General features: G+C 40.8%; 1 protein-coding gene across 28 annotated transcripts in view; it reads left to right on the top strand.

Annotated features, from left to right (window-relative positions):
• fnbp1b (formin binding protein 1b) overlaps positions 1-12,967 on the top strand; it is a 39,945-nt gene that overhangs the window by 13,734 nt on the left and 13,244 nt on the right. For 20 of the 28 annotated variants that reach the window (XM_088280797.1, XM_088280803.1, XM_088280802.1 and 17 more), the window contains exons 3-10: positions 1,947-2,003; positions 2,084-2,231; positions 6,108-6,170; positions 7,668-7,772; positions 8,603-8,617; positions 10,537-10,665; positions 11,143-11,289; positions 11,944-12,138. In XM_088280797.1, coding sequence (XP_088136923.1) covers positions 1,947-2,003; positions 2,084-2,231; positions 6,108-6,170; positions 7,668-7,772; positions 8,603-8,617; positions 10,537-10,665; positions 11,143-11,289; positions 11,944-12,138 — 859 coding nt within the window. The remainder of the gene's footprint in view (positions 1-1,946; positions 2,004-2,083; positions 2,232-6,107; positions 6,171-7,667; positions 7,773-8,602; positions 8,618-10,536; positions 10,666-11,142; positions 11,290-11,943; positions 12,139-12,967) is intronic. The other 8 variants (XM_088280798.1, XM_088280805.1, XM_088280822.1 and 5 more) reach the window with 1 other exon arrangement.

Genomic DNA, 12,967 nt, shown 5'->3' with positions numbered 1-12,967 from the left:
ATTTACCACTGTACCAGGTAGAATGATAACTATGTTTTTATTTTTGTAAATTGACACCTTTGTGGTAAAATTACAAAATTACATGTTATTCTGATTTAAAAAAAAAAGCTATTCCTCTGTAAATGTACAATATTTAGTTCTGTTAAATTTATAATTTTATGCAATTTATGCATTTAAAAGGTAAAATAATCTGTAACAAAGTTTATTCTTTTTAAATTAGTATTTTTTTTCCTCTTCAAATATTGATGTCAGTCTGGTCAAATGATTATTTTAGTCTGCTAAAACATTTTGTCTTGTACATTTAAGGACAAGTAATTCCGATAAAATTTAAAAAAATGTTGCATGATTTTTTTTTATATTTGAAATTTGCAATTTCTCTGACTTTATCCTCTTGTTTTTTTTTTAAACAGTGACCTCTAGCAATTTCATTTATATATATTTTTCCGTCAATACACTTGCAGATGCAAACAACTTGCCGCTAACAACAATGCAAAACAATAGTAACACCTCATATGTTCACCACCTGCAGAATGTCTTTTCCCTCCCATAGCAACCACACACACTGCACTAATCCACATCTAATCCTCTTCCAATTGCATCGGTGTAAACATGCACAATGCTCCGGTCCAGGCGAAACATTAATGTCTCCTCCTCCCCCCACAAATTCCAGTCCAACATAAGCCACAGTGGCATGGTGACGATAAGGACTACTCTATTACCTTTTTTTTTTTTTTCAACACGTTTCCTTAAGTACATGAAATAGGTGAGTTGACCCGTGCAATCTCGACACGTGACATCTGCCCTGGAATGGCTGAATGGCGACCTGGGTGCTATAATTAGACAAGGACAAGAAAGGAGTTGGGGTGGTGGGGGAGACTAGGATTGTTAATTCTGCCTAGCAACAGTGCATGAGAGGCATCAGGGATAAAGACAGATTAAGCAGGATGGAGTAACAGACACATTGGAGGTTTTGTTTTTGCCCAGTATTTATTGCTGCATATTTTTTCTTGCAATGCAGTTAAGTGGTAACTCCACTGTCCTTTCACCGTTATGATTTTATCCCCATTAGACTTGTCAAATTATGACTTTATTGGGAAACATAGCATGACTAGATATAGATGAGGCATGACGGCAACAAGGAGAAACCACAAAACTAAATACTGAGACTCACCTGGACACGACATAAGTGGCTGGAGGGAGCTGATTGGTTGACATTAGGAACAGGGCTGACGAGAGCAGGTGGAAACAAAAACCCAATGAGTCGACGAAAGACATGGCATGAAAATAGTGACACAAGCCAGGTAAATTCCAAAATCATGACTTCCTTCTCATAATAGCACTTTTATTCTTGTACTTTTATGACCTCAGTAACGTAAAATTGGAATACTATTCTGTTCTGCTCGTGAATCTAATCCAAGGCCTATTATGCGTTTGCGACAGCGTAGCCACGTAGCATCTGTCTTCCCGTCTCGTGCCGCTCAGCCCGAGTCACAACAAGGGCGCGTTCGAAAAGCATGTTTGCGCATGTTTGTTTCTGGTGACTGGCTCTGAGTTTGACCTCCCCCGGGGCTCGGAGACAGGGGGGGGGGTTTGGGCGGATGATTTATGACCCGACGAGAAGGATGGAGATATCGTAGCCGGGGCGGAAAACACTCTTCGAAATTGACTGGCTAGGCGCTCTGACAGTTCCACAAGGACTGTGTCAGACAAGCACAATAACAGCAGTCGCTTACGCTTTCCAGTGTCTACCAAAATAGTTGCGAGCATTGGAGAGATTTCGTAGATGAATTTGAATTTATTGTGGACAACACAGAATTCAGAAGGCATTCAGTTACTCATTTTGAAATGGAATTATTAACAATATTGTGAAATAAAAAAACAAGTCTAGTTTCCATAATTTCAGTTGAGTTTACATAGAAGACTAAATGACAATTTGGCTCTCACAGGAATTTATCGAAGAAGTACCAACCGAAGAAGAACTCCCGGGAAGAGGAGGAGAGCAAGTAAGCTATAAGACCAACATGTTGAACGTGACCCCGTTTTCAATTTTGAATGAAATGTCATCGGTGCGGCGTTTGCTTAGGTACACGTTCTGCAGGGCTTTCCTGACCACGCTCAACGAACTCAACGACTACGCCGGGCAACACGAGGTGATCGCTGAGAACCTGACGTCGCAGATCATCACCGAGCTTTCGCGCTATCTCCAGGATCTCAAGACCGAGAGGAAGACGGTGAGTCGTACTCGCGTACATTGTGACGCCGGCTTTGTTGATGGCTCATTTTATTCAAGAAAAACAGATCTTAGTATTTACGGAAAATGTAGTCATGGTGTTGAGGTATATTTATCTTGGGATGCTTGAACGCGCTGGAGAAGAAATCCAACAGGAGGGTTAAAAGGGAAAGAGTCTCTCTCTTCCAACGCGGAATGAAGCAGCCTATTTCGTGAGCACGCTTCACTCACCCAGCGCTGAGGTCATGCTCGAGTAAATATAGCTTCACCCAGAGGCTCACCCACAAGTGCAGAACGTCACCATCTTGACTCCCGTGTCTCGCAAAGCCTTCGCTGACTTTGAAGGCATATTAGAGAAAAGATAGAAAATGAGAATAAGTTTATGAGTCCTGACTGAGGTGTCTGCGCTTATTAGGCAAAATGTGACCAGCTGGAAAATGTAAAAAAAAAGTCACAGAGGACTCTCGTATCACGGAAGCCGCCAGCTGAGGGAATTGGAGTGGAAAAAAAGCCAAAGCAGAGGCTCTTTTTCAAAGGAACGCTGACCCTTTTTTTTTTTAGTCTATGTTCACAGTTGACATGTTGCCCAGGGACACAGCTAGCGATCAGTTTTTATTTGACACTTTGTTCATGTTGTTCCATAGCGGCGGGGAGGGGGTGATCTAAGCTTTTGTGAATCCCTCTCCACCAATCAAGTCCCTTTCCTGCTCTTTTGGCTGGATTTGACCTGGAACATTCTCTGTCCACTGTCCACATTTTGGAGTCTATAGACTGCAGAGTGACACTGGTGGGGATTTTCCCACAGCTCTTTGCACTGCTTTGGTTCATTAAACCCTCCAAATATATTGCGGGTCAAATTGACCCTTTAAGTTCCATTTAATAAATTTAAAAAAGGCAATAAAATATGATTAAGATAGACTTAAACATAACGGTTATGTTGTGGATCAAAATGACTCATTTTACAATTCACAAAAAAACAAAACGACACTACTCAACCCGCTTGTTATGTTTCGGGTCAGTTTGACCCCCTTAGGACCTTAACCATTCAGTAATTTATTGACCAATTAACGAACTTTAAAGTCTTTTGGAAAAATGTTTGCAGTATTTTTCAGGAAGAGCTAAAATGGAGATCGAGGTCCAACATGAGAAAAAACATTTTGTGATATGATTAGACAGGTGCATTTACGTGCAAGTGTCTCACAGGGCTTTTTGTTTGCGTAACGTTCCCTCCCGCCCTTCACCGTTTGTGTACCTCCGTCTTAGCTCAGCTGGAGGTAGCGTCCAAGGTGAGGCCCAGAATGTTTGGAGTTTAAGATTGTTTTCCCTGCACCACAGCCGGGATTTTAGCATTCATGCTGGTTACGCAAGCATATTTAATTCGATTAGTATTATAAAAGCCCCCTTGATAAATAAAATGACACAATCCCTGAAGAGTTTGGCTTTGCTACACAATACGGTCTTTCACCGCTTTCCCCGTGAGATGAGGAGACGGGATTGTGATTGTGCTGAGGAATGATTATAAGGTGTTCAGTCAGCAAACAGGCTGCTGATCTCAGGCTTAAGGTGTCATCTCTATTAACGACTAAAGCGCCGGCCGGCTTGTGCTACTTCAACGCTACTTGCCATATAGTGTCCTTTGTGTTTTATATGTGCACTCGAAGACGCAGCTGAGCATGCGCTCAACAAGTTGGAAGCACTCAACAAGATTTTGTCTTATTCGCCCGACAGTTAGGAAGTACGCGTTTAGCCAAAAGTTAGCTGAAAACCACAACGTGTGTAAGAAGTCTTACGTCCGTGCTGTGGATGGCGGGCCTTGTCTACAAGCGCTGAAGGCAAAGGAGGCTGACGCAACCACAGACTAAGAATAGCATTGTAGTCAACAACACACAAGTCAAGACCGAGATCAGGACCAAGGAACTGTGAGACAAAGTCAAGAGTAAGTTAATGTAAGACCGAGTCAAAAACAAGAAAATGGAGATGTTGACAAGGCGCATGTGAGACGAAGTAAGAAGATCAAGACAATGTTTAGGACAGGCGTGGGCAAACTACGGCCCGGGGGCAACATGCGGCCCGTCGAACTTGAAAAAAATTAAATGAATAAACCTTGTTCATGTTTTATTGTCTAAATACTGTTTTTAAAAAAAATAAATATAATTGTTGTAATGCTTTTGTTCACTTTTATTTAAAATTAAAAAAAATTTCGCCGATGAGGTGAGGATACCAAAACACTCCAAATTCTAAAACTAGTTAAGATCAAGACCAAGGTAGGTGAAGACCAAAGTAAGAATAAGAACACGTTAGACTGAGTTTAGAGTAAGCCCAAGACCAAATGAAGAACAGGACCAAATGAATGTGAACCCAAGATAGTACAGTCGGCAGAAATATGACTTGGCTGCCCTTTCAACGGCAGCTCTTCGTTCTTTGAGTCTGTGTACATTCCTTTCTCTTATCGCTCTTATCTGTTTTATTTCGTTTATGATTTGCGGCTGTTTACAGTGATTATTGTGTGTGGTGACAACGGTGCTCGGGGGTGTGTGTGTGTGTGTGGTGGTGCATTCCTCTGAAGCACATCATGCCAATGAATGACTTAAGTCTTGATGGAACTTCAGTGTGCATGCAGATGTGTGCAATTGCGGGCGGGGGGGGGTCTCAGACCATCGCCACATACTTCTCGGAGACATCATTTCTTTGGCTTAATGCGACACTTATTGTAGGAGACGGAGGAACAAAAAACAACAAAACATTTACAACATGTCCATGTGCATTGTCACTTGTTATCAAAGTCAATTTGGACCACTTTATTACAATCGTTAACGAAAGCTAAAATTGGCCGGCGTTAATTAACCTTAAACCTTGAGATCACAATTTCCGTCCCAAAACGATCAATCGTTTAGCCCCTAGCGGCCTTTGCCTATTCCTTGCGAATAACCGTAGATGTCAATAAAACCTATTATTTCTAGTTGCAAAAATGTTTGGACTTTTTATTGTTGACTATCATCCTATGGGCTAAACCTTTTTCCTGACATACATGCGTATTCAAGTAGAGCGCAGCTTTCATGGATATCCCAGAAAAGAAAAAAAACAAGACGCTGGCTAGTTGGCACCGGTGCATTCCCGCATGCCTCTGCTCCTGTCTGATAACCTGGAAGGAGCCGCAGGGCCCGCTGCAATTCCTTTGTCTGTGGAAAATATACCGTATTTGTTTTCAGGACCTTGTGATTACAGCGCAAGGTTTTCATTCGCGTTGATGGGCGTTTTGGAAGAAGACGGGATGTCCAATATTTTCCACGAGTGTCGTAATGGGGAAACATTTACTTGTAGGAATGAAGTCAGGCCGGTCCGACACCGCTTTGTCATCTTAGCATGTGTCGATTCGAGCCGCTACGACAGAAATGTGACATTGTACACTTTTCATGCACATGACACGACTCCCGGGGCTTCGCCATGCAGTGGAGTACTTCCTCTGAAAACGCTCAAGCACTTCCTTATTTTAACCCGCTTCCCTAGAAACTTTGGGGAAAAGGGAAGTGTGACTATTATAGTGGTAAACTCGCTTTGTATATACAGCGCATCCACCATAATATATTGCAGTGCATTGCAAAACGGGAATTGTAAGATCACAGATCGCTTGCTCAAAGTCGACTTGTAGCCATCTGCTGGAGCTGCTGCAAATCTCTCATTAAACTACAGACGAATGAGGTCATCTACGTACAGTGCGTTTATGGATCGACTGTACACACACTTGTATCTACTTACCCTACTTTTGCTCCCTCCGAGCCATTAACACATGATTAATATTGATCGTATTCACAAGCCATTATCCTCATTATGTCAAGACGCTGGCGAATGAAACTTGTGTTTGTGTGTCTTCCAACAGCACTTCCACGATGGCCGCAAAGCACAGCAGCACATCGAGAGCTCTTGGAAACAACTGGAGTTGGTGAGTGACGTCAACCGCTTTTGGAGTAGATTGCGAGTTTGGGCTGTCGTCGCTTGCTTTGGCTTTGCTTTGGCTTTGCTTTTGATAAGCTCTTCAAGGGTGTCAAGCCAAAGAGCAACATTGCGATGACAAGCATCGAACTGAAAGTCAAAACTACGGTTGACTACCAAAAAATAATTTTGTAAAAAATGGTTAATCTCATGAAAAGGTTCTTATTCCTCCATGGCAATTAATTATGATGATATGTTACTTAAAATAGTCTGCTGATATATTGTAGGATTAAGTGTATTTAAAAAAACATATAATTATGTATATTTGGTTATAAATAAAATTTTTCTATTAGTATTTTCTAATTTAATTTAAAATATATTTTTATTGAATGCATTAAATTCTTAATGTAAAATTGTTAGAATAAATGATAGAAACGTAGCCGATATATTTTAGAGTTTAACTAAAACACATAATCTTTTTTTAAATGTGTATTTTTGCGCAATGATTAAAAATGTATTTTACTTGTATTTTATACTGTATTATGTTCTAATTTTATTTTAAATGTTTTTGTGATGTTTTTTGTTTCATAAAACAATTTAGTAGATTATCAGTTATTTTATAAGTAAAGAATACACAAATTCAAGTCTTAAAATTGTCTTTAAAAATGTATAAATTTTATAGTAGTATTTTTAGTTTTATCATTAAAAAACAATATAATTTCCATTTATAAATAAAATAGTATTAGTCATTATATATTTTGAATATATGTAGTGTAATGAAAATAAAATATGTATTTTATAATTACAATTATTTTTTTGAAACTATTTAGTAATTATAATTTGTGATTTATTAATGTCCATTTTTTTCATGTTTTCTTAATATTCATATTTGAATTAGATTAAAAATATGTAAGAAAATGCATTATTGTAATAGTATTTTATTTAAATACATTTTGTCCAATTTCCTTTATTTTAGTCGTATTATGTTCAAACGCACGCATACACAGAAAGTTGTCACGAGTCCATTCTTGAATTTATTTGGAAATGTGCTCCTATTTACTGTACTTAGAGTATTTGACCATTTAGGCAGTCCAGTGCAGTCACGGTGGAGTGCCCCAAATGATGTTGGCGCAGATGCGGCTGTGTCGCATCTATTTGTTTTAGTGACGAGTTTGCACAGAACTCCCGGTCTTATCTGTGCCTCCTCACCACCCCTTCTCCAGAATGACCACGACTGCGTTCAATGATCTCTTTGTGAGGCAGATAGGCAGAGTTCACAGTGCACGCGGCCCCCCCAACAATCTCCTGATTGTTGCTGGAGAGGGGGGGGGGGTCGACACAGGGTTGGACGAATGCTTGTTTTTGCGCATACAAAACACCACTATGGACGTATGGTTCATTCGTCGTCTGCCAAATTTGTCGTCGTGTCATAATATGACCCATGTCTGTAAGTGCGACGATAAATAAATCTGGGCTTCCTTCTGTCTGCTATATTTTTTTTCCTCAGTGTAAAAGGAAGTTTGAGCGAGATTGCAAAGAGGCGGACAAAGCACAGCAATACTTTGACAAGATGGACGCCGACATCAACGTGACAAAGGCCGACGTGGAAAAGGTACGCTGGACGCTGTCCCCACGCCAACCTTCTAGCTTTGACTCTCCACTTCCTGTTTTGACATCTTATCCAAAGAGTCCTCTGCAGCTCAGGGTGTCAGGCTCAAGAGTTGACACAGTTCGGACCCGATTATTATGCAAATACGAGCTGGGGAATAAAGAGCTTTTCTGCTCAATGAGCACAAACAGCTTTGACGCTCAAAATCGGGAAAAAGAGCCCTGAAGCAAGCGGGCCCGGCCAAACAAGAGCCATGCTGTGTCTTATACACAGTGGAGGCATTTATGGAAGCGCACTGTACAAGCCTCGTGCATCACACGTAATTAATTAGCGCACAACGGAGCCACGCCAGGACTCCTGCCATATCGTCACAATAATGTCACATGATTTGTCGCTGCAAAGGCAATAAACGGTATGCGGAGTCCCGAAAATGCATCTGTACACTGGCAACTTGAATAACAATTCCCCCCCCCAAAAAAATTCGCTGATACCACAATCGCATAACATTCTCAAAAATACCATGACGCAAGTGGAATGCATTTTCCCAAATCCTGCATAACAATCACAAAGCGTTGGCATTACAATCAGGAGGGGGAAAAAATGACCATTGCGGAACATTCACGAAACGGTGACCAAATCTATTTAAATAGTTTAAGAAATATTATCGTCGTAGTCCGCGTATTTTTCCACTTACTCTGTATACCGATTGTTGTTCCTTAATTTGCGTGATGACAGGATCTGCAGCAACATCTTGTTTAGCTGTAGCCGGCCTAACCGTCCTTCTTTTGTGTTTATGTGTTTGTATATAACTTTTTTAATGCCTCGCCTTGAAGCGATGTTCCCTCAAGGTAGGTGCGGTGGACACAAGGCGGTTCCCCGTGTGTGTCTGGACGTCCGTGGCTTGCCTCACTTTGTCGTTCTTATTTATTTTTTTTACATGTTGCAAAAAAAAAAAAAAAAAATCTCAAAGGGTCGGTTTGAACCGCAATATGTAAAACGTTCGCTGTTAGGAAACCGAGACAGGATGTGATTTGGTCTCCATGGCGACACACGTTGGTGTTGTGCAAGCGCACTTTGCATAGCACGGCATGCTTACACATGCACTCACACTCTTGACATGTGCCCCCTTTTTTTTTTTTTTAAACGCTTCATCCAGCATATCACCTTCCTTTTGTGTAGGTTGTAACTTCCACACTTGGTTTTTAGAACAGACGCGCTTCCTCTGCTGGAACATATGACGTCAGCAATTGCTTATCCACGTGTGTGTTGAGTGTCTGCTAAATTAAAAAAATAAAAATGTTGCCCTAAGAAATACAGAGCAATCAAATCACACGTATCTCGACTCATATTTCCCGATTAAAATGAATTTAAATTTGATTAATTTGACCCAGTCCCCCACAAAACACCAGCAATGTTGTATATTGAATTTTATACTTTACTATAAAGAATATGTACCTATGAGTATTATGTGCTCCGAGATAGTGGATATGATTTAGTTAAATATTTGAATATTTTAAAATGTGTAATTGTTTGTTTTATGATTACATTTAATTACAACAGAGGTTGTTTTTTTTTGTTGTTTATTTTTTTTGTAATGAGAATTTTTGCTCGCAACTCACAAGCCAACCGCCATATTCATGCTTTGGCGTTCAAGATGTTCTCATTCTTATGTTGAAGTGAGTTGTGGAGATTAATTTTGACATAAGTCATGCTTTTCCACCCTTTTGTGGCATCTACAGGCTATTACAGGGTGTCAATTACGCTTTGATTTTCAGAATTTCGTATTCCCACACGTCTGGGATTCGCTGTATTTATAACCAAACCCGTTCCCGCAAGATGTGTTTTTATAAACTAGCTCCTCTCCTAAAAAGATTATTTTCTTAAATTGTCCTGAAAGATATGTTCCGATTCATCGATAATATACTGAATATTTGTCAAGAAACACAATTTTTTTTTGTGCCATCTCGATTTTGGAGGCTGTGCTGTATCAAAAGGCTTTCGGGAAAGCAGTTGTTCTGAAGAAGGCTTTTTTTTTGTAATTGACGTTATCGGTGACAAGTGAGTTTGTGTTGCACAGGCCTCAGTTGTGATGGAAAGAGGAAACCGACTTGTTTAGTTTATGTGCACACACGCACACGCATCACATAAAGGCAGCACACATGTTGTTTTAGTGAGATAATCTCATCTCCATCTGCTGTGATCTCTAATCGGGCCGCTCCTGCTGCACTTGATCATCATGAATGTCAAATTAGCCAAATTAACTTCAAATCCTACTGTACGAAACAACCTCACCCCCCCCCCCCTTGAACCTTTTTGGGCTTGTGTTCAGTGGCCCTTCATTTGGAGGGAGAAATCTAAGAAGACAAAGTGAATAGCTAGTTTCTGAATTTTTCTATTTATTTTATTTTTTTATTTTAGATGAGTGGACGATGCAAATTGTCCTCCGTCCCTAACATGAAACGTAACTTGTTTTGTTTGGTCACAACGAAGTGAAATGAAGTTTAATTCTATTCTTGACTGACTTAGGTTGTCCTGCTAATGCTGTAACATTGGCTTTTGGTTACATTTCTTTTATGTGGAAATATAAACAAAATCTGAAATTTCATCTGAAAAAAAAAATGCATGTGCTTGAATGTTCGCACAACTAGAGTATCAAATGTTTCCGTGTTCCAGCTATGTTTGTGCATATTTATGTATGTGTTAATAAGCCACTTGCCCTATTGTGTAACAAGGTTTTTTTTGTTTTTTTTCTTTCTTTTTTGTTCAGGCGCGACAGCATGCTCAGACCAGGCACCAGATGGCGGCCGACAGCAAGAGCGACTACTCGTCCTACCTGCACAAGTTCAACCAGGAGCAGAATGAACACTATTACACCGTCATACCCAACATCTTCCAGGTACGGAATGTTTCTGTCATTTCAAAAGTCATTTTGAACATACTGATGTTCCTTCTGCTTCACACATGCCAAATGACTTTTTAGAATGCATTTCAAATTTTTAATTTGGTTTTTCCACAGATGATAATGAAGATAATATACTGTAGATTTACATTATAAAAGCCACCACAGATAAATTATACAAACCTCAGTTTTACAGATGATATAACCATTTTTGGAAATTAGATACAATTTTCCATGTTAATTAAAAAATACATATAACATGATAGCTATATGTTTTTGGACAGATCAATAATGCGCTTTAGACTGCAATTTTTTGGTCAATGGTTTCACACTAAAATATTTTCTGCCAGAAACACAATTATAATTAAAATAATATATATTATTAGACATTCAATAATTAATTAAAAAAAAATTGTAGTCAGTATGTAGCACAAGCCACCAAATTTTATGAGGTTTTTTTTTTTTTTTGGGCAGAAACTCCAAGACATGGAGGAGAAGCGTATCGAGAGGATAGGAGCGTGCATGAAGACATTCGCCGACGTGGACCGCCAAGTGATCCCCATCGTGGGAAAATGTCTGGACGGCATGAGCAAGGCGGCCGAGGCCATCGAGGCCAAGACGGTGAGCCGACAGGAAAAACAAACAAAAAAAAAAAAGCATGTCTAATCTGTCAGCAAGTCATATGCCGGCCGTGTGATGAAAAAGCATCCCGAGGAGGAGGGCCGGGGGAGAGAGATCATACTCGCGCAACGAGGGCGTTTCCGCCTTCCCGCCATGGATGTGTGGCATGGCGCCAGCGTGCTGCGGTAAACAAGAAACATGTCACATGCTCTTAAAGCAAAAGAAGGCATGGCATGTTGATTTGGAGAGCACAGAAGTGGACTAATCTTTGTGCTTAAAAGCTGTATTTGAGTTTCAAAATCCAACAAATGAACAAGCTTAAATGTTGCAGTAACTTGGGCTTGAAATTCGATGTCCCCGGCTGATTCATGTTTCCTCTTCCTGTGGGGGCTCCTGACCCGATCTTTTCCTCACACACACCTGACTCATTTCTCTGGTTCCCCCCTATTCTCCTCTCACTCTTATCACCCCGGCTATAAACGCGCCAGACGGCAGGACGATGGCTGTGTGGCGGCTTATCTGTACACTTGCCGATTTGTTGGAGAATCACAGGAAGCAGACAGTGCCGTGTTAGATACTGTTTGATGGATGACTCAAAAGGAGAAATGGGACGTCACTGATTCAAAGCATGTGTGTGTGTGTGTGTGTGTCCAGGACTCCAAGCAGGTTGTGGAGTCCTACAAGTCCGGCTTCGAGCCGCCCGGAGACGTGGAATTCGAGGACTACGGGCAGGCCATAAAGAGGGCGGTGTCGGAAACCAGCTTGTGCAACTCGCGGGGGGAGGTCCGCGAGAGGCCCACTGGCAAAAGCAAAGGCAAACTGTGGCCCTTCATCAAGAACAAAAACAAGGTAACACCCGCACAGCCGCACTGCAACCCCTCCCAGAAAATATACCGCGGGATTTGCTGTTAGTATTTTGATGCTGGTTTATTTCCCCCCGCCCCCCACCTTCCTCACCGACGTGGAGCGTCCGTCCCGTCTGTAACACACACTAATGCATTTCCCGCCTTTCCGGCTCCATATTAATTCACCTGCCACCTCACTCCGTTTCCCACTGACTGGCTGTCCACTGTGAGCAGTGATACTTGATTTCTGACTTGCGGGCTGGTGGCACACTCATTTTATTTTTTTGAGTCACTTTTGGGTGCGTTGTATTTCGGATGAATTTCCTGAATAGGGTGTGTGAGAGGTATTTGGACAAAACTGGAAGTAATCCCCCGCGTATTCGCGGTTCACTACTATTTAATTTTTCTCTGCAAGCTATCTCGAACTACTTGCTGATAAACTCACTGATCCAGAAGATGTCGACAAAGTCATGTCAAAATATTACGTAGTAATCATTTGGTTTCAAGGAATTACGCTTCTCACGACATTTCCTTTTTTTGTGAGCAGTGTACTTCCTTGACACCAAATTACTGCTCTACTTTCCTATTTAGCGAGAGCGATCTTTATAAGTTTCCCCAAACTTTTCATTGGCTGCTTGTGCATGTACACGCTCACTTCAGATGCCTGAAATCAAATCCTCGCTGTATAAAGATTTTTTTTTGTGGCGTGTTTAGGTAGGCGCGTATAAAAATATCGTCGAATAGCGGGGGACTACGTTAGCAGCTCAAAAGCATCAGAATGGCTAATAGATTTTTTTTTTCTTTTAATCCAGTGTCACTTGATAATCTTTTGC

Source organism: Idiotropiscis lumnitzeri, chromosome 18, assembly GCF_059441095.1.
Source record: "Idiotropiscis lumnitzeri isolate Australia: NSW breed Sydney's pygmy pipehorse chromosome 18, RoL_Ilum_1.0, whole genome shotgun sequence".
NCBI classification, from domain to species: Eukaryota; Metazoa; Chordata; class Actinopteri; order Syngnathiformes; family Syngnathidae; genus Idiotropiscis; species Idiotropiscis lumnitzeri.
This window is presented reverse-complemented; position numbering and strand designations above follow the sequence as displayed.